We start from the raw sequence: 27,900 nt of genomic DNA on the forward strand, positions 1-27,900 counted from the left end.
CTGCCCGCACACCGTGGGGGGGGGGGGGGGGGGGTAGGCAGAGAATCTGGGAGTAAGGTTTTGCCCAGGAAGAAGGGAGGGGTGGAGGGAAGGTGTTTTGAGATTTGGTTTTATTTCTCATTACCCAGCTTTGGTTGATTGGTAATAAATTGAGTTAATATTCCCCAGGTTGAGTCTGTTTTGCCTGTGACAGTAATTGGTTGAGTGATCTCTCCTGTCCTTACCTTGACCCACAAGCCCTTTGTTATATTTCCTCTCCCTTGTCCAGCTGAGATGGGGTGGGGAGTGATAGAACAGCTTTGGTGGGCACCTGGCATCCAGCCAGGGTCAACCCACCACACCTGGCGAGAATCAATAGCTCCTCTCCCAGGTTTCTGAAGACTACATTTCACATAGAACCAGATTCCATGGTTTTCTTGAGGCTGTGGTTTATGAATTTATTTGTGTGCATTATCTTTGTCCTTACTAACTTTAAAGCAGAGCAGTTTCCTTAAAACTGTTTCATCACCGATCCCCAGTGGACAATAAAGTCCACTCCAGAGTGAAATGTCACAATGACCCAAAATTATACAAATGGTTTGAGGAAAAGAGATTATTGTGGGCAAACATATGCTGTAGTTTTTCCTTTTCTGACTGTCTGTTGGGCTATAAAGTACAGCTGTGGTTTTCTGTAAAGTTCAGGGCTATTCTCATCTTCTAATTTGATTCAGGCAGCATTTTGACATTATATTTAAGCCTGATTCACTTTACAACATACATGATACAGAGAACATTTAGCAGCAAAAAGAGATAAGGAAACAGGTTGAAGCAGATTCTACAGTTTGGCCCCACTTCTGGAATGTATAGGTATACATTCCACATTACTAATTTAAATATTGAGTCTTCTCTCTGTTACTGATCGTGTGTGCATCAGCAGGATTGCTCCAGTCTGTTTTGAATGATGCCACATTGCACTGCATTGCTTCTGCCTCCTGACACTGTGAACCTGACAGGCATCCCTTGAGCTTGCTCAGGAGCCTCCTGCAACGTCGGAAAGGTGTCAGCTCATTGGACTTAGAATGACTGACAAATTCAGCATCCTCTCAAATGCTTTATCACTTCTTTGTAGATCCCACTGCCATATACAGTTGAATGGATGGCATTCTGAAGCATCTCAAGAATCAATAAATTCCTCCTGTTATAGGGCCTTTAATTCAAAAATGTCAGGAACTGACACCATAACAGAAGAAATGCATTATTGGGCACTGGTTTATGTATGTGCTTAACCACACTGAACATTGAAATTAGTTTCTATGCTGACAAATGGCCAGATCTGGTTACTTTTGGACTTGTATTCACATTCAAGAAGGCAAAACAAATTTAGAAATTATTAGGAAAAAAAACCCAAACTGAAAATATAATTGTGCCACTGTGTAAATCTGTGTTGTGCTTTGCCTTCTGCACTGCACTCCATTTTGGCCGTCAGCTCTCAAAAACTGATCTATGACATCTAAAAAAGCTGCAGGAGAAATTAGCAGGGTTGATCAAGGATGTGCAACGGTTTCCACAGGAGGAGAGGTTAAATAGGCTGGCATTCTTCAGGCTGAAAAATCAGTAACCAAACGGTGACAACAGAGGTCTCTCAAATCAAAATGGTGCAGAGAAATTGTGACTAGGGAATGACTGCTCACTGTTCCTCATGCAGCAAAGACTGAGGAGTGAAATAAAGTAGCAGCAGGCTGAGATCAAATGGGAGGAAGTACTTCTACACAAAACGTGGAACTCACTGCCATATGATATTGTAGAAAAAAATATAAATAGATTTTAAAAGCTAATATGCCAGTTTGTGGTAGAAAAGCCCATTAAGTACTATGAAATACAAAATCTATGCAGCATAAAGATGCAGGTATAACCACTTCCTAACTGATGCTTGCCACTCCAATTAGCATATCTAAGAAAAAGTACTTCTGCATGTTTCTCTTGTGTTTATCCTTTCTCTGTGAAGAAACATAAATAACTGGCTAATGCCAGAGGCAGGAGTCAATGCTTAGATGGAGTTTGAGCTAGCTTGACTACATTTATGCTCTCTTTTTACATGTTCTTAATACACAGTCATTATAAGTATGTATTTGCATTCGAGCACTTGCATCTGACTTCATATGGATAGATACCAGACATGCCTTCAGGCATTTTAAAGAGCTGAAAAGGCAAAAATGAAATACGAGAAACATCACTAGAGAAATCAAGAAGGAGGTAGTGAACCTCTACCTCTTTCTACAAAATTCACATTGCAGGAATTCCCTTCTAAATGGGAAGGCCTTTGACTGTAAATTACATCAATATTTCATTAATTAAATTCATTTTTCTTTCTGTCTTCCTTTTGTTTTGTTTAATTAAGATATAGTCATTTACAGCCAAACCTCTGTTCAGCTGGTATAAAATATTCATTTCCAGTTGCAGCTTGATAATGAAACAGTATCCTGCAGCCCATTCAAACTGTTGCAGAGCAAGGCAAATCACCAAAGGGAAGGGAAATGCTTTTTTAAAAAAAAACAATGGACTTAAACATGCTCAGTGCAAACTGGTTTCAGGCAAAGGGAAAGGCTGCCAGCTAAAAAGCAATTTATGTAATACGTTGGCAAGGAGGTGGGAAGCCAGTGAATAGAACTTAATGAGTTGACAGCTGTCGAGAGCTCCATGGTGTCAGATTGTAGCATTTGTTTCGATCATTTGCACATTGTGGGTAAGTGGGAGACTTAGGTACAAGGGATATCCTGGGACCAGGCAGGCAATTTGTTCCACTACCTATGAGGTGCTGAGGTTCAAAGCTGCCTAGTATAGAGGTTACAGAGCATTTCTCTGCACCTGTTGGAAAAGCTGTGCTTTGTCTGAAAGCAAGGTTTGCTTCCTGACGGGATGAGTACTGGTAGTCCACCGTGGCAGGGCTGTTTTTCTGAGGGTCGTTTGCCTTTGGTGATGAATGGTGTTAAGCTCTGCTGTGGTTCATTTCTGTAGATGTGCACTGCAGGTTTTCTCCACTGATGAGGAGAATTTGCAGGAAGTTCTTTTCCTTCTTATGCAGGAGTCCCAGTTTGTAGGACTGTGCAGTCATTTCCAGTACTTTTCAGAAGCATTAAAGAGAGCAGAGTATTTCCTACCTCAACCCCACATAACAGTTTCTTACAGTCCATACGGGAGTTCCATTTTGACTGTGTGATTCTTTCTGCTCACAAAATATTAAGAATTAGATACGATCATGGTATCTTCCTTCTGATGCTTTACACAGCACTCTCCTCCAAGTATTCTCACAGCATCTTACAGACATTTGCTTCCAAGAGATACGTGTGCATCTTCACTATCTTGAAAATGAAGCCATGGTATGCTGACAGGTTAACTGCCCTGTCAAGGGTCATTGCAAATCAGTGGCAGAAGTGCCCTGGCACTCAGCTCTTCTGTGTAATCCCACAGTTGTGTAAAACGGGAGATCAGACTAGGAGAAAATAATGGCCCCTTCTGACCTTGAGATCTCTGATTCCAAAAAAACCCCATTGACTGCAATCTTTTTCTTGCAAATTCCTGACTTAAGATATGGAAGCTGTATGCCTAGTAACAACTGTGGAGACAATTACAGGATTCTTCAAAAACTATTTTGCCATCTGAAGCATTTCAGAGTAACACAGTGCTATACTCTGAAGTTCCATCAATGTCGCTGCAGTGTCCCAGAGTGCAAAAATGCACATGCTTTGATTTTACATGCTGCTGCAGTCAAAAGCCTGATATGGATATAACTATGCCAACTTTTGTCAGCTTAGCTTGCAATGCTCAGAGGTGGTGTAACTCTGCCGGCAAAACCCCTTCTGTCAGCGTTGCTGGATCTAAAAGGAGCAGCTCCGCCAACTTGGATATAACTGGCTGTAATGCCAGTAAGCTCTCTAGTGTGAGTAGGGCTTAAGTCTGAAAATTAAGTGGTAAAAATGCCCAGAAGGCACCACCTTTTAATGTCAGTGGCTTCTGTGATTTGTTTCTGGATAGCACAAGTGAAGCTACAATAATGATACCATAGAGAAAGGAATTTGAAGGGAAAGTGAACTTGTTTCCTCCCAGGAGAGACTAAAGGTGTATCATCATCCCAAAACTGTTGCTATAGCTATTATAGCAAGGGAACATCCAGTTTTGTCTTTGAACAAGGATGGTCAGATTCTTTCTGCTTTTTTTAATTCTTGTTAAAAGGCTGAAACTGATACAGCAAGAAACCTATGCATACACTTTAATCTGTCCATTCAGGGACTGGAGTACTTCAGATATGGGGACAAATACCTCTTGCTACATTTTGGCTCCGTCCTGGTCAAGCTGTCCTGTTTTCTGTGTGTTTAAGACTGAGCTTAAATTCTCTGTGGGCTAATACTTAGCTGTCGCATAGCTGGAAGGCCTGAGTATTTCTGTATATTACTAAAGGTTTTTAATGGGCATTGCATAAAATCAAGCATAGTTTCTTTTGTGATTCCCACTGTTGTCAATACTATAATTAGAATATGTGAGAGAAAGATATTCTCAGAGTGCTACCTTGAAATGATAAGTGTCTCACTCAAATTCATTACGCAGAAGCTTCTTCATTTCATACTGGTCATGAATTTCATGCTACCTTACAATACTTACCAGAGGTTATTGATGTCAAAAATGCTATGTTACAATGAATCTGAGTTTAGAGACAGGTTTACTGACAGTGGAGAAAGTATTCTCATGGATTTAGAGCTTCATGTCCTCTCCTTCTGACAACATTCCTTTGGATACTTGTTTCCTAGTGTCTCCCAGCTTTGGCCGTGGAGATCTGAAGGACACAAGAGAAAAACCCTGTAGTACTTGATGCCTTGATAGACAGAACTGCAGAGAAACAGAAAGCCTCTTCACTGGGTGTGGGGTGGGGTGGTTTTTTCCCCTTTGAACAGGTAGAAGTATAGATGATCTCAGCATGTTCCTGGTCGTGTTTAAAGCTGCCTGAATTCCTTTGTCTAGCTCTCTTGCTCAGTAAGTGCATTCCAGCTGAGCATCTACTGGGCCATTAAAGCTAACTTTGTTCCTTTTTTTCATTTTACACAAACACAAAAGATTGATTTGCCTTTACTACAGTTAATCAAACTCAATAGAGAGCTAAATAAATAAGCAAGGAAAATGGCCTTCTTATCCATCATGGAGAGCAAATGTTCTGATTAGGCAGGGACTGCAGAGAAACCCAGCTGGGATAAGTGTTCACCATGTTTGTTGTGCATGGGAGTCTGCCTACCGAATGGCAGAATTTTCTTGCATGACAACCATTTGCAGCTTGGACCACTTGATGTAGCATTTAAGTGAAGTTCAGTTCAAATTTAATGGGATCCCAGGAGGCATTTGTTATGTTCAACAGCTCAGGAGGTTGAAGTTTACCTGGCTTCATCAATACTTGATGGACCGAGTATGTTTTTTAAGCTGATGGGTATGTTTGATGGGAGTATTTTGTAGATCTCTTTCCTTGTTTGAGTTAGGATTAGAGAAGTATGGGCAAACATCTGTCTCTAACTTTCCTAAGTTTTCCCCCATGATTCTGGTGGTGGTGAGACTGACACAGATTGCTTGTTTACCTTTTTGTTATCTGTTGTTTTTTAACATGTAGCGTGAAGTCAGTTCCCTATCCCCCCAGTAAAGTCGTTAGTCTGTTCACATTTCAAAAGGAAAGAAAAAAAAGGTTAATGATAAAAAAGCATGATTTTTAAGCATCAGATATTTGGCAGAGGTATTCCTGGGTGGAATAATGTCTAGAACTGTTTAACTTCATTTTTACTAGATTTGACCTTGATAATGTTAGTATGTTAGTATGTTAATAACTTAATGGTAATATATACCTTTTGTTGTGTATACAGATGTTTCTGTACTAGCTGCTGACAATCATTTATATCCTATATTAAGAGAGGAAGGGTGGATTATGGTTAAGAGGTTGTCACTGTTCCTAAGAAATCTGTGTTCTATCACAGCTGCCTTTGTGACCTTCTTTGTGTTTATGAACTTTCTTATTGTTTATAAACTAAAAGTATTTATGGCCTTTTTTAGCAGATATGTTGTATATGTGCTTATATATAGCTATGTAGTGGCTATTTTCCTTTGTTAACTGTTCTGTCTATATAATGCTATTCAGGGAGCAGTTCTAGGTGCTGATATGTACCTAGTGGACCAGAGTTTATTCTGCATTTATTTACTCTGCATTTTGTTTATTCTGCATTTAAATGTGTGTGGCAGCCCCCTTCCTCTTGTAAGCTAATGTGTGAATCCTGTGAGCAACAGTATTTAAATGCTATTTTCTAAGTGTGTGTTAATGTTTGGAGAGAAAGAGGAATATTTGTCTGGAAAGAGTAGTCTAGTGCATTAATGCAAATATTCAAAGATAGCTGTTTATCTTATTGGACTCAGAGGTACTTACAATAATTGCAGAAGTTGTTTTAAGGCACATTTATTCAGAGTGATTATGTTTATTGTTACTTTATGAATAACATACCCTGTCACATTAGATTTTAAGTGCCACAGTTTGGACCATAGAACAGGGTATTTTCTCCTTTATGAATTTTATCATTGCATATGCTGTTTGTGGCCTACATAGTAATGAGTAGCAGAAATTAAGAGAGAAGCAGGGGAGGAGGCAAAGAACTCCCCAATTTAAAAAAAATGAGGGCAATTACTGTGTACCCCCTAGGATTGGCTTACCAGTCGCTTCCCATTTGATGCTGGAAAGGATGCTGTGGGCTGGCATGACACTTCAGGCACAGTGACTACCCCTCCACCATCGTTTGCAGGGCTGGGCTTTTGCAGATCAGGTGCAACCTATTAGGCCATACTGTCACTTGCCATCAGTGATAAATACGTGAACGTGCTCAGAGTTTCTCCAGGGAAAGAGGTCTGCTGGGAGAAGCTCCCCCATCTCTCTAATTTCTCATTAAGCCTCATTTGTAAGAGATGATGAGATCCCAGCACTACGTACTACGGCAATAGAAGTACTGCTTTAAAAATAGAAACAGGACTTGTATGGTTTTATTAATGAGCACATAAACAGAAATGCCAGTTAAATTGCCTATGTGACTGCCTCTTTGCTACACAGTAACCTTACTTTACAGATTTGTTTCTTTTAAAGCATGTGTTGGGGGGAGAGCAACATGGTGTGCAGATTTTGAGGCTTAAGAGATTGTCATTAAAGCTACTGTGCTGTACTTAGTTATTTATTTCTTGCTCAGAGTGATCCAATCAATAACAGAACAAAATCAAATACAACTCCCTCCCCTTCGAGGAAGAAAAGACAAGCTAAATAAAGATGTCCAGGAGAAAATGCCAGCAAACGACATATTGATTTCCAGCAAAGGAGCAAAGTGTAAATGAAAAATATTCTTCTGACACAGTTATTAAGTGCAAGCTAGCACGCAAAGAAAACCCATTTACTCTTACTAGAGGCTGAGTCTTCAAAGGGCAACTGATTCATCTCAGATCATTTGAGTCTCTAACTTTCTGAAACATAGGCTTCCCTTTACTAAATGTAAAAGTTTTTTCTGTACTTAGGCTTTGCTTTGAGAATGTAAAATGTTTACTAAAATTCTGATTGTATGCCAAGTAAGCAGAGAAGTTGTTTTCTCCACATTTTATGGCAGCATAAACAGAAGCATGAGGAAAGGAGGCAATTTTCCTGATGTCAGACAGTGAATTTGTGACAATATCAGGAATATAAAATCAAGTAACATGAGGGCTCTGATTCAATGTCCTTGGCAATTTGGATTGGGGCAATTTAAGAAGTTACTGCTCCCCAGTGGTCTGCCCTGCCCTTCCGCTGGTAAAGTAGATAACATGTTGTTCTTCAGCAAGTGCAATTCATAGTCCAGCATATTAATAAAATTATTTCTGTGGCAGTTTAAATTAATACATCAGACTGTGTGCATAAGGGGCTAGGGTCCACACCAGCAGGATGGATAAATTCTGGCAATAAGCTGGCTTTTTCCTACATACTTCTCAGAATCTTTATTCAGCTTTTGCTTCCTGTGTCCTGCTTTAAGCAGATGCTGAGAAGTGAGAAAGTTGAAGCCTGTGCTGCCTGGTGCATTCAGCTGATTGTCGGTTCTTCTGAGGGGGATCATGGCCGGGGAGACCACTCTGAAACTATTTTCAGAGCATTTCCTAAATGAAATTTCTTCCATTTGAAGACTTTTGGACAAGCATTGGGAGGAAAAAACTTTGTAGATTGATGTGATTTTCAGAAAGTCAGACTCCTGAGCAGTGCCTGAATTTCAGCAGTTTTGTCCTTACAGCAGCTCTCGCTGATTTCAAGGTGGGAGTTGCTGTGGGTTCAGCTGTAATAGCTTAATTTTTAGGATCAAGCTATTTAGTTAATTCAGTTCATGATGGGTACACCTAGTGTACCTTTCTTGTGGAGTTTTCACCTGCATCACTACCATCTGCATAACCAGGGTTATGCTTTAAAACAGAGGGCTGACAGTTTCTGTTGCAAGTGGCAGGTTTGTTTCAACAAGAAATAAAAATACAATAGGGAAGGGAAACAAGCTGTATCAAATGATGAAAGGACACTCAATGTGAAAATTCTTCCTGTGTGATTACTCCAAGAGGCACTATAATCAGATAATAAATTCAATGTATAGACACACAACTTTAATCTTCAGGGTGCTGCTTTGGAAGCAGGTAAATGCCTGTGGAAAGGAACAATGGGTTTATAAGGGAGGAAAAAGAGTCTTTTCTCATGCCAAAGCTGTATCTTTTGTGTTTAAGCCAAGAAATTACATTTTACAGTCCAGTTCAATACTTTTGCAAATCTTGAGGGTTACACTGAATAGTTTGGAAAAGACTTGCCACTTGATCCTTTACCAGATCAAGATGAAAGGACCACTGTTCTATTGGGAAAGGAAAGAAACAGAAAAGTAAGTGACTCGTGTGCATATGTAATCAATAAACAACCAATCTAGTTTCCTGGAAATGAAATTTTATTTATTTATTTAGCTCCTAAATAGTATGTAGTTTCTTCAGGCCAAGAAATAAATTGAAAGGATTTAGAAGGCTTTGCTTATCAGCAGAACACCACGTAGCATTACATTCCGTCTGCTTTTGGGAAGGTACATTGAAGTTGGGTTAAGCTGCTGTGGTTCAATACTTCTCTTTCCCCTGTCAGGGTGCCTTGAACAACAGATGGAACAATCCTCCCCACTTCCTTTTCTCCCCTCTTTGCCCTCCCTTCTCTTTCTTTCTCTGCTCATACTCCCTTGCAACACCATCACCCTTCCCTCTGCCAGCAGGCAGAGACAAAAGGCCAAAACATGAGTTTTCCCCATTGTCTTTGCACAGCTTAGGGACAGAACAAAGTCCCTGAAATTTGGCATCAAACCTGGTCGAGAAGAGTCAGACTTTACAGTCTTAATGAACTATTGATTCTATTGAGACAGGCTTTCAGTTTTCAAAGGACTAATTCAGCTTTCAAGGCTCTTTTTAAACATGACTGCCCATGACTCTGGATTGACACACAATTGGGGGGATTATTTTTTGCTTTCTATTACTTAACTGGCTAGTTACTTAATCTCTTGTCTGCTGTAGTAATGGACAAATGGCTGATTTTGCTAAGGGGTAGCTCTCTCATGATCCATACTTAATGATAGAGTTTGACAGCAAATCAGCTTTTATGTCTAGCCAGGAATGCGCAGCCAGGAAATGCACTTTTGCTGGGCAAAAGGGTACGTGCCTGCTGGTTACCTACCAGCTCCTGGCCAGTCAGGGTCTTGGGAACATAAGGCTGGATTTGTTCCCATGGTCTGAACAGGTCTAGGTCTACAGCAATGATATCTTCTTGCTCTGAGTACAACTAGCTGAAAAGCTGTGCTGAGTAGCTTTACTACCTGCTTTGACATGACAGAGAGAAATGCATAATGATGTGTTTATATACATAGTGATGGAGAGGGTGCAAATACCAAATTGATTTAGAGTGAATTAGATTGGGCTGAAGATAGATGGGGTGAGTTCTTCCCCACTGGGGCATATACACTAATGGTATGCATACCTGAATGGCTTGGGCAACCGCTTAATCTCAGTACTGGTGGTTTCCGGTATTTCCTTGGGGAGACTTCTCCACAGTTAATAAAGATCACTATTGAGATTTTTCTTGCTGAAAGTAATCCTAAATTTTTTTTGGCTTAATTTTATCCACTACTTTTTTGAAGCACCCTAAATAGTTCATCTTCCTTCCTCATGTTTATTACACCCTTGTGACACCTGTAGACATTTATCATACCTTTATTCCTTGTTAAGTCAAGCTCTGTTGTTTAGTTTTGCTAAGCCTGTCTCACCCATTCATCTCTCCAGTTCTTTCATCTTTTCAGTGCCTTTTCTCTGAATTGCCTCCAATTATTCGAAATCTTTTGGCATTGAATTGTCCGAAACTAAACGTAATGAGCTATGCTCTCTTGCTGTAAATTGTTGTAGCCTCGTTGAAATCAATGCCAATTTAAACCAACAGAGGATTTTCCCCCCTTGTTTTTGTATTCACCTCAAACGAGCTATATGAAAAAAATATATTAGTTTTGTATTCTTTGATGCTTTGCCTCTGCAGAGGCAAACATAACCTCAGCACCAGTGTGTGGGGGTGGAAATGGATTGCATATCTTTGTGGCTGTGTCTGTGCCGTGATAAGGAAATACAGGTGGTACTATCCAGTGCTAATGGGTTGGAGAGGATTAATACCCTTTAGCAACAGATAGTAGTTCCAGGACTCTCCTTAAAAGTTTATACAGTCCCAAATTGCAGCTTCTTTTATAATACCTTATTATGATTTTTGCAACATTTTTAATATTTTCCCATTTGTATGGAGATTCTTTCTATCTGTATGTAGGAGCTTGAATTTGTCCAGGCTTAGTCTCTCAGGTCTGCTATACTGTAATGACCTCCAGGGTATTTTGCAAATAAAGATTAAATAAACAGTGAGAAACAAATATAAGGTGTAGAAAGGACAGATGAAGGATTCCCATTTAATTGGAATAAGGTGAACAGGATACAAGTTCTTTAAAAAGCCCAGTTAGCAAAGTACACAAGGTTGAGGTATTCAAGCTAGAAATGACACCTAATGAGACAGACATTTCCTCTGCTATCTTCTTTTGACAAGGCAGCAAATGCCTTGAGCCTGTTCTTTGCTGAGAAACATATTGGTTTCTGGAAGACAGAACAACATCACTAACATTTTGCCATGCTGGGGAGCCTTCATACTGTATGCTGTTATGCACAGAAGACGGTATGTTGTCCATATTCCATAATAAATTTGAGATATTTGGAAAATACAGCAGTATGGGAGCAGCGGAGGGAGTCAAGTGGTCAGATTTAAGAAAAGTTTGTTGAGTTTCACCTCTGTGCACTTTAAGTGTGAAAGGCAAATGCACTGCTCAGATTAATACAACTGTATTTCTCCACTGTTGGGAAGATATTTGTGCCTGGCATTTTGTGGTGGTCGTATTTCAAGAAGGATTGTAAATTGTGGTTCCTTGGTGGCAAAGAGATTTACACTTCTCTCACAACAAAGCATTAAGTGTTGCTTTTCAAATGACGGTGTTGAATTGGAAGTAATGTGCACAGTGTGCAGAAGAGTTTCAAACAAAAGGCAAGTAGGAAAATTGAATCCTACTTTACCGAGTGAAGTGACTGCCAAGTATATACTTCTGGAGGAATTTGTCTGGGGTTTGAATTTATGGGTCCTTGTCTTTTCTCTCCCACTAGAAGTGAGAACTCCATCATTCTTGGGTGTGTTATTTATAATTTCATAAAGCTGTTCTGTGACAGGACTTATTTTACTCAGCATGCTTAATCTTTCTCAAATAATGGTGCACCCAAAGAGCAAGGTGTCAAAAAAACTTTGCAGTTGGGAGAAGGAAGATTCAGCACCTGCCATTTTGTGTAGAACAAAGGAGCAAAGGTTGTGGATCTGACACATAAAATAGGGCTTTGGGCACTTGGAAGATTGGACAGGAATGGAGTCATCTTGAGTAGGTCTCGCCACGCCATCTCAACTTCCCTTGCGCTTTACATCCCACACCAGTATGTACAGTGTAATGAACAAAGATGTAGAACCATCACCATGGCAAGATTGAAGAGGCCCTCAGAGTGAATAATTAGGAGGAGGTGATTACAGAACTAGTAATTCATGGAAAGGAATGGGGAGCCAATTCAGTGAAATTGAAAGAATTTGAAGGTAAATATGCCCATAAATCCTCCAGGGTGGACTCAGAGTTTAGCACTTTCTCCTCCCTGGTTTTATTCCAAGGCAATTTCATTAAACACTAGAGAGAGGGAGAGAAAAAATAATAATATAAATGCCATAAAAAATCTTTCAGAGGAAGGAATAAAAAGGGTTCCTGCCAGAGAGAGATTTTATTGAAAGTTATTATAATACCTATCTTTAGTTTTATGGCCTTTAATACAGGGCCAAGTAATTTCAAAGCTGGGATTCTTTAAAAATGAAATACATATTTTAAAATAGTGTAGTATGAATTATTATTTTTAATATAGAATTTAGCTAATATATGGAATGGAAAAATATTTTCTTTCTCATGTTCTTTCCAGTGAAAACACAAACATCATTTCCATCGTAGCATACAGAGAAGTTTCATTACTATCATGTTGCCTGTACATAAGAATGTTTAGCATTTACCACCTCTAGATCACTGGGCAGACACTAAAGAATTAACCCATTTACCTCCCCTGGGGCCAATGGGTGAGTATAATCAGCCCCATTTCAAAAATGGGGAAAGGGAACCAGAAATGGAATAGCTGGTTTTGCTTACTGCCTCGTAGTGAGCCATTTCTGATGAGAAGAAATTATGTTAGTGGAGAGACTTCTGGGGTTGCTGCTCACTAGCCTCTCCTGTCTTGCGGAAGGAGCAAGTTTAATAATCATGCAGTGAAAATTCTCAGCTCCAAAAGGGTTTTGAAAGGTACAGATTCCAGTTACAAGAAGTTATGGTCTTCTGGAGGTTTCCTTGACTGCTTTGTGGTCAGGAATTTGCTGCTGTTTCTCACTGAAATAGCTTTATTCCTCTGGGATGATTCAGTTGTTGGTATCTGAGCAGAAGGTGCATGGAAGACCAATATGTGATGGGAATAGAAAATCAGTTAGTGATGAATTATGATGGAAAGTACTGCGATTAAAAATACAAGATAGGAAATGGCAAGACAGATTAGCGTACTTATCTTTTCTGTGGTTTCTAGAGATCTTGTTAATGACCTTGACTCAAGCCTAACACCACTTCTGGAGGTTTTTCTTTTTTTTCTAACCCTCATTTTTATACTTACAAAATCGGCAGCATGGGACAAACAGCAATCACAGAGCAGGAAAAACTGGACTATCAGGAGAAATCGCATGCAGTGAAGAAAAGGACAGAGATTAATTGATAGAATCAGATGTGGAACCACTCATGAAAAAGTGCAGATACAGGTCAGAGTTAGCAGGGTTGGAGAGTATTGCACATCACACATTTGCATTTTGTCTGAGTCTGGCCGACTGTGCGCTTCTCCGTTCAGAAGCAACACAAGCTGCATCAGGACTTTGTAGAAGGAAAGCTAGAATGCATATCTAAGAGTACAGCGTAAGTATGTTGCATGTGCTGTCTTTAAGCTGCTTATTAGATGGGGAATTGATCAAGAAGATAAACAAGAGCCAGGCTTCATGACTTTTCAGCTTCTGCTCAGAACTCATCTTGGCTTCAAAATTCTTCATCCCACAGTGTTCAGGAACTGTCATGCATGAGAGTGGCTGAGAGGCCACAGAGGCTCACCTCGCCCAGCACCCCGCTGCTGGCCCTGGCCATGCATGGGGCTCTGGGGAGAGAGTCCTGAACAGGACAATGCAAAGAGTGATACTTCTTTGGTCTCCAGTGTCAGTGGCACAGGGACTTCCCAAACTAAGTATGGGGTATTTAATAGTTCTGGATGGATGTTTTTACCTTTAGTTTGGCCAATAACTTCCAAAATGCATCTAAACCTTTATTACCTACCAGTATCCTGTTGCAAGGAGTTCCCCAGTTAAAAAAAAAAAAGTGTAAATTGTGTAAAGAAATATCACCTGTTTTTTTCTGGGCATGCTATCTTTCTGGTTTTATATGATGCCCCTAATAAGCAAGAGGAAAAAAAAAAGAGTTATAAAGGAACACCTTATTCTTTACAAATACTGACTCACATTGTCAATTCACTTGGATCTAATTCCAAGTTAATGTTGCATGAAGCCCTTAGATATGAGCAAGTAAGTGGGTAAGTGAATAGGTATGGCAGCTGATAAGTGACAACCATACATTGTTAAAATTTTTATGTTTATTTCCTACTTGAAGCAAATCATCACTATTCTTCTATGAGACCCTACATGTGAATTGTCAGACCTTCAACTAAGAGCAAAATCCACATGCTCTAAATTCAACCTGGAAATCACAACTGATTGCCAGGGTCTTCGCACTGTCTGAGCAAGGTCTTCTAGTACTAATGGATAATTTATTCTTTATTCACAGTGCTATTCTTAACACTCTTTTACAAGTATTTTAGACAACTGTAATATAAATCTCCAGTTTCATTAGCTCCATTTCACCTTCTTAAAAAATTTCTTGCTGTATAGTTTTGTTGACTTATTGTGCTAAATTACTTTACAGTGGTGAAATTAAAAACTAATATCTTTCTACCCAGGGACAGCTGCATTTCACTGTTGGAGGATGTGATCAGTGTTTATATAAGTTATAAAGTGATTTGGTGTCCTTTGGGATAAATAATGCTTTATAAAATATATGTGACAGGACCAGAAGAATTGTAGAAAGTAAATTTATATTTTGTGCATTCCTCCTTTCTTGACCTCTCACTGAACAGACAAACTTTTAAAGCCAGCTTGTTTTAAGAGAGAAGTCACCAGGATTTCAACAGTGTTCTTCCACTATCTATGACTGAAAGAAGATGCTAAATATGACCTTAGCGTGTAAGGCAGGAAATTGCTTTGTACATGTTACCTCCAGTTCCTTTTAATCTTGCCTTCTCACTGAGGCAAGATTGTGAAAGTATTTAATGAAAATATTTAAGCATGACACTATGGCAAGATTGCATCCTACAAAACGTTGCCAAATGGCAATGCTGGGTAAGACCAAGTAACACGTACACTAAGGATTCCCTTACTTCATGGCTGTTTTTTACAGATACTCTATTTTTATAACTTTTATTTACAACCAACTGATCCTATTTTTCTTTCTTGGCTCACTCTAAGCCACTGAAATCAAGAGTGAAGGAACATTGTGTTCAGTCTGGTCTTTCTGACTGACTGCTTGGTTCTGGTTTTTTCCTTAGCTGAAATACAAACAGAGAGGGAGAGAGCAAGGAAATTCTGGCAGGGGACAGAGGGACTTGATAGTGTTAGGACCACAGGAGGCTAAAGAAAAGGCTGAGACCTCAGAACACTTACGCAAATAGAAGAGGGAGCATGTTGGAGACAGCCATAGCAGGCATAGGAATGTAAAGGAGACCTTATTTAAAGCTGGAGAGTCTTTTTCAGGAATAAGGATTTGGAAGGCTTCTCATGATGTGAGATTCCCAGGAATATTCACCTGGAGTACTAAAGTACAGTGTACTGAAGTACAGCTGCCCTGCTCCTGAGGAGCTGAGATTTCAGCAATGCTTCCTGCCTGGTGAGGAACATTTTAGTTGTTTTGTTTCAGGAGTCATCCCACTGATCCTACAGCTCAGCAGAATAGGCAGCTTTCTGCAAGGAAATGTTGTTAGGGGAGACAATTTCAGCAGAAGCCATGGTCTGAGCTGATGCTGCTGAGCTAGGGTAATTTTGTACTGCATGCAGGAACGTTACAACCTGTGTCCAGAGGCTGCCACAGACTCTCCCTAATGGTCTGCATTACTAATTCAACTAATTGCAGCAATTACGGGCAGGAGATGCTGCTGGGAAGAGATGCCACTACACTTCTCTCTAACATGCTGCAGTACATGCTGCTCATTAATTAGACCAGCAGAGAAAAAAAAAAAAAGAAAGAAAGAAAGAAAGAAAATATCACCAGCTGGAAATGCAAAGGAATGTGCCGAAACCTGTGAGGGCCGTGAACAGTCACAGTTTGGTTTAAGCCTTTCAGAACCAGACTTTCCAGCCTGTCAGCCCCGTCACAGCCACATCCCTGTTCTCTTGGCAAGCAAGTAGATGAGGTTGCATGTTGGGCATACCTGACACATGCAGCAGTTCTTCATCGTGCAACAAATGGGTTGCATAGATATTTACTATCTGGGTAAATACAAAGGATTCCCAGCCCAAGAGGTGCATTAGCAGAGCAGGAATTACCTCAGTGAGAGTGCTGCTCACTGCCTGGGTGACGCATATTATCTATCTTCTACATTTTTCTTTGCAGAAAGCATGTTCAGCCTGAACATGCCTCATACGGTAAGTCTCTCAGTAAGTGCCTTCTGGCTGGCCCTACATGGTATTGGTATTTATTGAGGAGCCCAGCACGTTCCAACCGGACACATCTACTTTGGCTGTCGGAGGACGGTTTGCCAGCCAAGCAGGTGTCGTAGCCCGCTGTACTGACTGTGTTCAACAGCACAGTGCGATCCGCTTGCTAACCTAAACAGCCCGGCAGGCACACTGCACCTGTGCACACCTGAAATATTCAACAGCACAGGATAAGCACTGTTCCTCCAACAGGAGACTCTGGCTCCATGGAGGGCACATTTACACAAGCATATCTGGAATGCTTGGTACAAGTTAAATATTTCAAAAGTTGCAATTCTGAAACATTTTTTTTTCTAGGATACTTAGCTGCCTCTGTAACAGCCTCTTGACTTGCAAGTATCTTATATTTTTTTTTTCTTCTGTTCTTTTTCTTTCATTCCTTTCCTTCACATGCCAGACAACGGATGACATCGTTTCATCAGCTGAATGTTCCAGTGATGATGAAGATTTCATTGACTGTGAGCCCAGTACAGGTAAGTCAGGTCAGTCTTGTTTTGCTTGCTTTCTGATTTCATTTGCAAAAAACAATGCATACATATATTTTTATCTGTGTGAATGTATACATATATAATTATATATGTATATATGTGTGTGTATATGTATATATATATACACTTATGTATATATACACTCTATATAAAATAAAAACTATACAGCCAAGCATCAGATCCCATGGACTGGGCAACAACAAAACACAGATGCGTAGTCACTATTTGGTTCATATAAAGTTGTTTGCATGGAAAGCCAAACTTCCTGGAAGTGATCCCAGCTAATTAATAGTTCACATGTTTGTAGCAGTTACTTCACTGACACAGTGGGAAAGCAAAAATATCAATGTGGCATGTGACGAATAATAAAGATTTATGAAGTGGGGAGGGTGAATGTTTGAAAAACAGAAGAGACACAAAAGTGAAGCAATAATGGGTTATTAGCATTGTTTAATCTTTGTTAATTGCTCTGAAGATGGACTGTAAAAGGATACATTTGTCCATGGGATTTTGAATACAGTTAACATGGTAATATATTTATACTAATTTTGTTTCCTGTGAGCCCAAAGAAATTGGGAAGCACCAAAACATAGTTTGAACATAACAAAATTAGTAGTAATTCTTGCCCTGTTATCTGCAGTGATGCTTCAAAATGTATCCATTAAAGAGTCAGAAGGACTGGCCATATGGAACTGACTCAACTTCTCCCTTTCAGATACATTTTGATAAATTGATGGCTTTTCTTTCTGGTGAGATATATGATGTGATATCCAGCAGGCAACTGCAGTCTATTTTATTTCTTACAGGCTTTTTCAAGTCTTCTTTTTTGAGGCTTGCCATGAGTTAAGCATTTCTATAATAGAGAACAGACATCATCGAATTTCTGTGTACATTAAAATGAAAAAGAAGGAGTTTGGTTAGAATTTTTTGTCCTTAAAAGTGAAACATATAAATAGTTTAGGGTTCTTGGGTTTGGGTTGGGGTTTTTTTGCTTTGTTTTGTTTGTTTCTGCTTTGTTTTATTTGAGATGATTTTTTTTCTTTAAAAAAATCCCAAGAAAGCATTATAAGTGTTCTGATTCTAGTTTCCTGAAGCTATTTTATTAATACAATAATAATAAAATTCACCCAAGACTAGTGCTTTCATATTTCTTTTCAATTCGTCATGCTGTACCTGCATTTTTTGGTAGAACTTGGTCCTGCAGTAACCTGAGATTGCCATTGCCTTGTAGCTGGGAACTTCCACCCATACTCTTGACTTGCCTGTCATGACAGGGAAGGCAGTGACACAACGGCTGATGCTAACAGATAGCTCAGCCTACTCCCATCTCTCTTTTCACAAATCTCTATGAGTTTTTCAACTCCCCATCTGGCAGAAAAGCAGTCCAAATAATACTAGATTGTGAAGCATAAACAGTGTGGGTACTGAGATTTTTAAATAAAGGTAGCAATGAAATGCCAGCACAGTGATTATCATGAAAGTGAGGCATGAGATTAATAGGACCATGCTAAAAGGACTAATGTACCACAACTGACATGCAAGTGAATGGATAGGAATTATTTCATTAAAGCTTCACTAATATTTCAAGACTTTTTTTTTTTTAATTCTGATTGCCAAGTGTTTCAATTAAAGGAGGAAAGGAGATCTTTATCAGACTCCTCCTCTTGTACATTATTGTTGTTTAAGTTTCAATGCAGAAATCACTTCAATGGCTAGAAATTGTAATAGCAATGTTTACTGCAAGTGGAAAAATCAAAGTTTGATGAGGAATTTGGTAAACCAGGATGTTTAGCACGAAAATTCAGAGTGCTTTAGAGCAACTTTTCCAGACTAAAAATGCGTCTTTCCTGACACAGTTAGAAATCTAATGCCTCAAACAGGTACAAACTGGATTTGTAAAAATTACTTGCCTTTGAAAATCCTGCTAAGCATTACAGTTGGCAGCTATAAATGCCTACAGACATTTGAATATCTGCTGTGTAAAATAATATAATTTGCTGAAGGTACTCTCTTGAACTTCTACACATTCTTGAAAATTCCATCCAGTATCTTTTATTGTACCCTACTCCTCCTCCATAGGATGGTGGTCCGTATGAGCCACTAAAATCTGAATCTTTTCTTAGGAATTACTGTACAATTGAGAATAAAAGTTAGCCCAATTATATGTAAAAAAAAGTCTCCCAGATGGTCCTTGCTGATGAAATTTACACTTCCAGATTTTGAGGTTTCTTGCTCTCAGAGGCGCTGATGTACAAAGTCACCAGAAGGAGGAGGGATATGCAGGTCCTTTTTGCCTCTAAAAGCATAAACTTAGCTCATTCCATCATAATAAGAAGGAAGAGTAAAATGTTTGTGGTGCTCATCATTTAGGTTTCTTTGTCTATCTTAATTGTCTCCATTCCCAGTGCATCCAGAGAAGGTAGAATGGTATGCCAGTATCAAGGCACTCATGCAGTCATTCCACTCTGGAACACTAAAGCAATCTGAGCCAGCTTATCAAAATCCAGTGGTGCTGGCTTGGCTGAGCAGATATGTTTGCCTTTACACTTCACCAGCCAAGTCAGGATTCTGGCCACGCCAAGATCTGGTAGTTAAATGTGTACATCGAGGAAAGAAAAGATCCGGATTCTCTTTCTTGTATTTTCTAGTGTGTGGGTTTGGATTTTTTAGATTTAATTATTTTTTTTTTAAACTGGGCCCATTTGAAGTTGCTTCATCCTGTTCTGTTGACAGGTCAGTGTATTTTACACTGCCTTCTGGCTTGCCTGATCCCTTTTGCAGCAAATTGAAAATTGAATGACCTAACCCAGCATAGGCTCCTTTTTGTTGCTCTGATAATGTGTAGCTTTTAAAGCTCTTGAGTTTCTGCCAAATGCCAGGACTTGGCCTTCCATCACCCTCGGTGCCTTGGTCCAGCAATGCAAAGGTTACTGAACTCACTGCTGCAGCTGTGAGATATGATAAACATCTCTATGAACCTGCTGTGCAATAACCAAGACAAGGGCAGCAGGGAGCGTTGCCTGGCAAATCAAAAGCTTTCAGCTTTCATATGGGTCAGAATCAAATCCCAAGATCTAAATATATTACTTTGGTCTTGGTCCTGGATCAGAGGCAGTACCCTGCAGAGTCCTTTTGAAGACTTTGGTTTTGGTGGACTCAAAGATAGTTCAAAAGAGAGAAAATCATGTCCTCTTTGAGGCTAAATATCGCATGAGAACCATTTGCAGGGTCTTACTGCCACTTAACTCTGATTGCCTGTTGAATCCAAGACCTGAATCTCAGTAAGCATATGATCCACATCTGGACACCTGCTTCTCTTTAAAAGAAGGTGGTGTAAAGGCAATTTCCTCACTCCGCTCCCCTCAGGATTTTCCTGGCTAGCTTGACACACTCACTGCAGCAGTCTGGCTACCACTCTGTCCCCCTCCTCCAAAAGTGATTTCTGTTGGGATTTCTGTAGATCCCCTTGTTTAGAAACCAGGAGCTGTCACAGGACCTGTCCTGACTGAGATAGCCTACAGGCATCCCCTGTAGACACATATGTATGCTTAAGAAATTATTCTAACAAGTTGTGGCAATGACAGCTGTGAATCCAAAACCTATTTCTATTTTACATAATGAAAATGAAGCCATTGCAGGTTCAGGGATAAAAAATACTTGCTATTCATCTTATAGCAGACAAGCCCAGATACCCTTAGATCTCTAGATCTCCCAGAATGGCTTACTGTAAATGATACAGAGGGCATAAGACTGTTCGTCTGCCCTGAAGAAACATTTACTTAGTCGAAAGCAGTCCCTCTCTTATGTCTGTGGAAATGTCGCTTGTCCCAGTACGTGTTCAAAAACCTTCTGGTTTCTGTGCCAGAAACATGATGCTTTTCTCTGGTATAAGTACAGGACTCTCTTCTGGCCTGTTGCGGGGAGATCTGAGGCTCAAATATTCAAGTTCCTCAAAGCTGAAGCCAGGGTTCTGACTCTGTGCTTTTGAACACAGCTCTGTGGTGTTGTTTTGGTCACTCAGCCACTCTCAGAGAATGGAAGATTTGTAAGGGAAATATCTTTCACCTAACTAGGAAGCACTGTGCCAGCATGAAAAAAGAAAGCATATATCTCTTTCCAGTCAAATGAGGAGCACCCCTACAATCTGATCTTATTGACTTCAAAGCCTTGAGGATTATAGTTACGCTTTCCTGACAAGAGCTGCTGGTGTCTCCTCATACCATTTCCCTTGTTCCCGTTTAAGCATGTCCGTTAGTGCAGTGCTCTGGCACCAGGCAGGCTGGATGCTGGTGTCTGGGCAGCTGGTTGGGATCTTAGCCCAAGCTGCTCATTGCACTACTCAAAACAGTAAGGCCCAAATGCTCACCAGTTAGCCTGAAGACCATAATGCAACCTCTCGCAATGGTCTGTAGGGCTTAATCCTAGCTTCCTGGCTTGACACAGCCCATGTGTCTTCCCTGGTGCAGTTGCCAGCTTTCCCTTCCTATCAGCTCAACAATTTCCTAGGTGATTTTTTTCCAGAGAAATTTATTCTGTGTTTCCCAAAAGGCGTCATATGTCATAAGGCTGGCGTTGTCTAATCAGACTGGTAAACCTTTCCCATGAGGGACTGAAGGCAGCAATAGAGATACCAAAATCTACAGTTCTTTGCACTGAAAGTTGCACAGTATCTTGTAGCATATACCCATACACAGAAGACACATATCCTACAGGTATGGTGCCTGTATCTATAATTTACTGGCCTGTACCCATCCACTTCAGGCTCCTGATTTAGGGGCTAGGACAATCAAGCTTCCACCCATGTAAGCTGCAGAACCGGGTACCTGCAGGCTGCCCGGGTCAGACATTTATTTGCAGAAAACAAGCAGAATCTCTTCCAAGAGTCTAGAAGCAGCCAGCCCAGTACAAAAAGCAGTATGCTGGAAGTGAAGAAACGTTGACTGAAGAAACCAAGAGAAATGCTGCTTTGGCTCTTGTCCTCCATAAACTGCATCAACCTTCTTGAAGCACCCAGCGAATTTTCATTGCTCTCCTCAGAGAAACATCCCCCACAAATCTAGTGCCCAGTTACCTCCAGTCTCTCCCTCTGTCAAGCAGGAGTTCTGCTCCGTTTCTCATGCTGTGAACAAGAAATAGCTTTTAAAGTTGGACGCATGCCTCAGTATACACAAACAATTAGGCTTCCCATCTCGCAGGCTGAATACCATACGGACCCAAAGGAAGGGGATTGATCCACAGCACTTCCCAGGGTGTAATAGCATCACTTGTTTGATGGAATTTCCTAGCTACAGTCTTATGGCCAAAACAAAACCAAATGAACAAGTTTTACTAATCAATCATGCAGATGACTTACAGGAATTTTTGTTTTCTTTTTTTATATTAGGAATTTCTACTGAGTTTGGTTTTCAGCATATTGATCTTTTTTCCTTTGTAAGCTCCAAAGGCCCCACCCACGAGGATATTTTATCTATATATGCATATATATTCAGTGTGCATATATATTTATATGTGTATAAGCTAAAGTAATAAGTGACCAATATCAGCAGTAGCCCCTATCATCCAATCACATGTTTACACAGAAATTCATGCCTTCATCTAACCCTGGCATCCGCTGGCGTGGCCAGATGCATGATATTGTTATTTCTTGGTGAACGAAGCACGTTAATTTATTTTTTGTTAGAGTTTTTTCTTTCTTCCTTTTATTGATTTGTTTACTTTTAATTGATAGTTTCATCTACCAATTAGTCTTGGGGTAGGGTGGGGCAGGGAGAATAAAAAAATTATACAGGTATATCCATCGATATATACACACGTACTCCGTGTATATATAGATAGATATATACATTGTATATATTTGAAGAACATTTTCTGTCGTTTCACCTCATCTTGTGCCGCATGAATTTTTGGTGATTGATATTTTAGTTTCTTTTATATTTCTTTCCCTTTTTTTTGGCTCGTACTGGTGCCATACCGCTACTTTATAATTTTTAAAATCATTGCTGTACTTTTCAATTTATATTTTTGGAGTTCTTCCAACAAAATAATGGTTTAATCATCTCAAGAAAGAGATATAGATCTGCAAACCAATAAAGGCAACAAAATCTTTTCTTGCCATCCTTAAGAAATCCACATTTTCAGACATCCCAAGAAAGTTGTGTGCAAAAGAATGAAGATTCTTACCCCTCCTTTCTTTTTATTTTCTCTTCTCCCTACCTTTTTTTAAACTTCTGCAAAGTCTCTATCCTGTCTTTTCCCTTTTCCCCTTTTTTTTTAATTGAGTTCAGAGAAAAAACCACCCAGAAGGAAAAAAAGACTCCCCCTTTACCCCTGCGTTCTCCCAGGAAAAATTCTTCCAACAAAGAAAGCCCTACAAACCGCAGATGGCATAAAAAGAATTTTATTGCAATGCAGAGTATCTGTCGTATCTTTTATTTCTGGGTCAGTGCAAGATCATTTTTATGGCATGCTGTAGTTTAGCTGATTTAACTAACCATGGCCTTCATTAATCGGTGCATGGGCTGTGATGACGCCATCTTGTGTTTCATCAGAGCTACGCATTCAGGCTAACCGAGCAAGTCCGTAGTGTATGATTTGGGGGGATATCGTTTCAATTTTAATTTTTAGTTGTATTATAATTTCTTCTTTTTGGAAGAGTTATGGCAGTACCGTCGGCTGTTTCTCGCAGCCTCAGCGTTATATATCTACTTTATTTTATGGGTTTTTTTCCTCTTTTTTTATTTCTCAGTAGCGATCTTACGTCTTGTCTGTGTCCATCTGTCTTGTCAGTGTGTCTTGGAGTCCATTGGTTCAGTGTTGTTATGTGATTCTGTTCTCTGTTCGTAAGCTGGTGTTCAGCTCCCCACCGCTCTGCCGTCCCTCTTCCCGTTCCCTTCCCTTCCTCTCCTTCCCTCCCCACCTGCCCGAGGGGGGTCCACAAAAGGGCACCAAGCTTTGAATGATGTTCTGAGTGTCACCCCGAGGCTTCGGGCTGGAAGTTGCAAAATGTCCACACAGCTTCTTAAGAAAGACAAAGTTTGCAGCTGGAAAGTTTTCAAGCTCTTATCATTTCACTCTTAGAAATGGTTTACTGGCATAATGCTAAAGTGCCTTCTTATACAGCCTTTTAGGGGATTTGTATGTGCATGCTGACGTCTTAGAGTAAGAACTCCTGTTATCTGTGCTTTAGGCACCAGAAAACGCTACGCAGGTTGCAGGCTGTATGTTAAAAGGAAAGTACCTAGGCCTTTTTACAAAAGGCAGTCTTGGGAAAGGAATATCACTGTGCACGTGCTAACTGAAATGATATCTATGTGAATGTATTTCTGAAATCCAGTGTGCATAGTTCATTTGTAGTTAGGAAACAAAAATGTAGGACGTACTTAAGATTTCTAAGAGTAGTGCATCTTCACTCTATGGGGTCAGCCTTCTGTTTGTCACTGTGTGATGTCTGCCTCTACTGATACTGGTAAAAACTGTCTTGCTGATGTTTACTTGTGTAACTTGAACACAATTCTGGAAACGCACCTGGAGTGTCTTCTGCCATATTCATCATAAATGTGCAATAATGCATAAGGCAGAAGAAAACAAGCTGAGTTTTCAGGTGTCTGCTTAGACTTGAAACACTATTTAGAAAGAACATCCTTTGGCTTGTACAGTGGTGCATTTCCTGCTATCCTTCATTCTGTTCCCGGTGAATGTACTAGCCACGTTAGTGGCACAGAAGGCCTCACTACATTAGGATAGATCAGCTGGCATCAGTGGATCAGCTCAAGTTAGTGGAGGAAGAGGCAAGAGGCAGCTAGTTTTCTTGCAGATAATGTTCACAACATCACACAATGCATGTTAAACATACCTTTAGCCTAGCTAAAATCCCAGTTGTTTTGCAGGAATTAGTTTGTTCTGCAGGGAAGATGAGATGATGAAATCTGTAAACTTTTCTCACAAGAGCATGATATAAGGCTTACCTGTTTAAGCTAAGAGGTACCAGAAGAGGGAAGTGATGGGATATGTTCAGGTCTCCAACATGGAATTATGTCATTTAATTTTTTCATTTAACTTACCCGAGATATGTTTCCTGTACTTGCAGAAGGATAAAAAGAAGATAGCTTTTCTTTCACCAATAAGAACCAATGATCTTATGCTCAGTTCAGTTTTCTTAATTCATATATGATCTGAGAAATATTACTGAGTGCTACTAATTATAGCAAAAATGAATCAATATTTAAAGTCTGCATGGTTTAGATTTTAGATGTCTATGTGTTTTTCACAACTATTAATTCCTACCGAATCTAAAGCTTTTTCCTGGCAATTGCTTAAATGAAGCAACTGCTTATAAAATTACATTATTATAATCAACAAGCTCATGGTTTTGCGTAATGCTGCCCTCTGTCAGATAGACCAGAACAGTCCTGTTAAGAAGCTAACAGCAAAAGAAATAAATTTTTTAGCTCGAGTCACAGGTTATTGGAGCAGAACAATCGGAGTTTTAGCCCCCTGCATCATGAAGTTCAGGGTAACCTTCGTATTGGAGTATTTCAATGAGTAAATCAAGTGTCCAGACACCAGGACAGTAACCTCCAGGCTGTGTTAAAGCTGCTGTGTCCTGCTGACTGGTTGCTTTTGTTCGTCTCATGTAGCCTCTGTGATGCCTGCGACTAGCCCTCCCACTGCAGGGAGCGAGAGGCTCGCTCAAGCACAGGAGATGCCATGGAAGGTCCTGTTGTGCTCTGTTTTATCCCACTAAGTGTATATATGGATTTCTGGCACTCGAAATAGTTAGTTCATACTTTTGTTTTCTGTCTCAGGGCAGGCTGCTGGCTTCAGCTCTCGTGACGTTTGTCACTGAGCAAGGGAGAGAGCTGAGGGTTGAGTTGTTAAAGCCAAGGATAAAAAGCCTGAACTCCGGTGTGCCGCTCTCAGCTCTGCTGTTGATTCCTTCTGTGACTGTGCATCTATATTGCTCATTTGCCTACCTGTAAGGCCACGTAAATGAAATACTTCTTAGCCTAATGCGATGGAGATGAAGGGAAAGGAGGAGATTTAGTTAATATTTTAATGGACTTTGATATTCAGGTGCAAATTGTTGTGCAATGCACCAAAATGTTACTGCACTGCTAACTACCAAAAAGGTACAAGCAAACTATGTTATAGTTAAGGTTTTAAGACTAAGTGTTATCTTCACTTGCTGTGACAAGTAACATTATTGCATATTTTTACGAAGTAGATACAACTCCTAATCTGTTAATGCAGAGAGAAGCAAGTGAAGGATACAAAAGCCAAATATTTTCATGTCAGGGAACGAACACTGGTATGGCATCATTTTCATTAAATATCACTTTTTCCTCTACAGTTAACACATGCAATGGAATGAACCATGCACAGGCTACATAAATCATTGCCATGAGTGGACTGCAATATACAGATCTTTTATATCAGCACTTCCATCACTTGAACTTGCATCCTGATCAGAATTTTGCTTCAAAAACTTCACAGTTTCTCCAGCCCGAGTTAGCTGGTGTAAGTTTCCCTGGTTTTACATTTAAGATCAGGAGGAGATCAGGATCAGACCCACAGTCTGGCTACCTTGCCCTTGCTGCCTTCCAGTCTTTTTTTAAAGCATGTTCTCTAAACTCGAAGCCATGTGCACTGTCACATTCTGGCAATCCCTCTAGTGCTGTGCCTATGTTATCAAGCTGACACATGTCTAAAATACTAAGATATGATATTTTCAACCTGCTGGGACTTGCTTTTTGTCCCTGTTAGCTTTGATTTTCAGCTTCATAAAATATATGGGAAAGAAAGAAAAAATAGCCAATGACACATTCAGTGGAAGAGAAGAGCTAGCACATGACTCAGGAACAGATTTTGCATCAAAAGCAAATGTATGTATATTAGACCCTCAAATGTCTATAGCAACTGATTAGTTAGCTTTAAACAAGAAAAAAATATCTGATTTCTAAAAGATGTAGCTGTTAGAGAGAAAACATGTTTAGCATTTACAGATACTAGGGACAGAGATACGCTTTTGCTTCTGAAGGGTTTTATTATACATTTCTTTTGGGCATCATGCCTAGACCTGAAGGTGCCTTATGTACCAAAAGTACATGCAGCCCAAAGGTACTGATGTTCACATGAACTACAAGACCTGGAATGATACCTCGGTAGAGCAGGAAAACCTATTCTGCTTCCATTTTCAGCTGAAGTAGATCATGAGATACCAAAGCTTATAATTATGTCAAAGGGGTTATTACTTTGACTTCATTCTGCCTCTCTATTTCAGTTCCAATTTATTAATCACAAGAGCTAGAAATCAGTGCTTTATCCCAGCTGTAAGCAGCTGGGAATCCCAGTTCCTGAGTGACATGAAGTGTTACACCTTAAATGCTGTGTGAGGAGCAAGAGACAAAGATCATACCAGTTTTGAAACTAGGGGTAGAAGCAAAAACAAAAAATTAGACTGACTCGATTTGAAATCTCAGATGTCACTAATTTGACAACATATTTTATTCTGCATTTTAATTGTGCTAATGAATACATTATTAAAACCTCACAAAAGAGCCACACTCAAGGACTCATTTTTCTGCTTCTGCTGACTGACAAAACCTAGTTGTTTGGTCCTGTGGGGTGATGTTATAAGGATCATCAGCTCCTCTTTTGGCATTCAAGAGGAACTACAACTATTCTACAAAAAAACATACAAAATCTCAAAAGTAGCTTCTTTTTGAGCAACAAGAAAATTCCAACACTTTTGTCTCTTCACTGGTTTCACTACATCTCAGTATCTGAACAATAAATGTCAGAGACATCAAAAAGGAGTAAAAAGTTCTGTCTTTGCAGGACAGCAGAAGTGCAAAGCAATTTTGAGCTTAATTTATTTTTTTTTAATGGATGTCAATAATTCTTTTTTTT

General features: G+C 39.8%; 1 protein-coding gene across 9 annotated transcripts in view; it reads left to right on the top strand.

The window, feature by feature from the left end:
* NRXN3 (neurexin 3) overlaps positions 1-27,900 on the top strand; it is a 984,457-nt gene that overhangs the window by 929,074 nt on the left and 27,483 nt on the right. For 5 of the 9 annotated variants that reach the window (XM_010583780.1, XM_010583782.1, XM_010583785.1 and 2 more), the window contains one exon: positions 16,902-16,986. In XM_010583780.1, coding sequence (XP_010582082.1) covers positions 16,902-16,986 — 85 coding nt within the window. The remainder of the gene's footprint in view (positions 1-16,901; positions 16,987-27,900) is intronic. The other 4 variants (XM_010583781.1, XM_010583786.1, XM_010583783.1 and 1 more) reach the window with 1 other exon arrangement.

The sequence above is a fragment of the Haliaeetus leucocephalus genome, unplaced genomic scaffold, assembly GCF_000737465.1.
Source record: "Haliaeetus leucocephalus isolate CR32 unplaced genomic scaffold, Haliaeetus_leucocephalus-4.0 Scaffold932, whole genome shotgun sequence".
NCBI classification, from domain to species: domain Eukaryota; kingdom Metazoa; phylum Chordata; class Aves; order Accipitriformes; family Accipitridae; genus Haliaeetus; species Haliaeetus leucocephalus.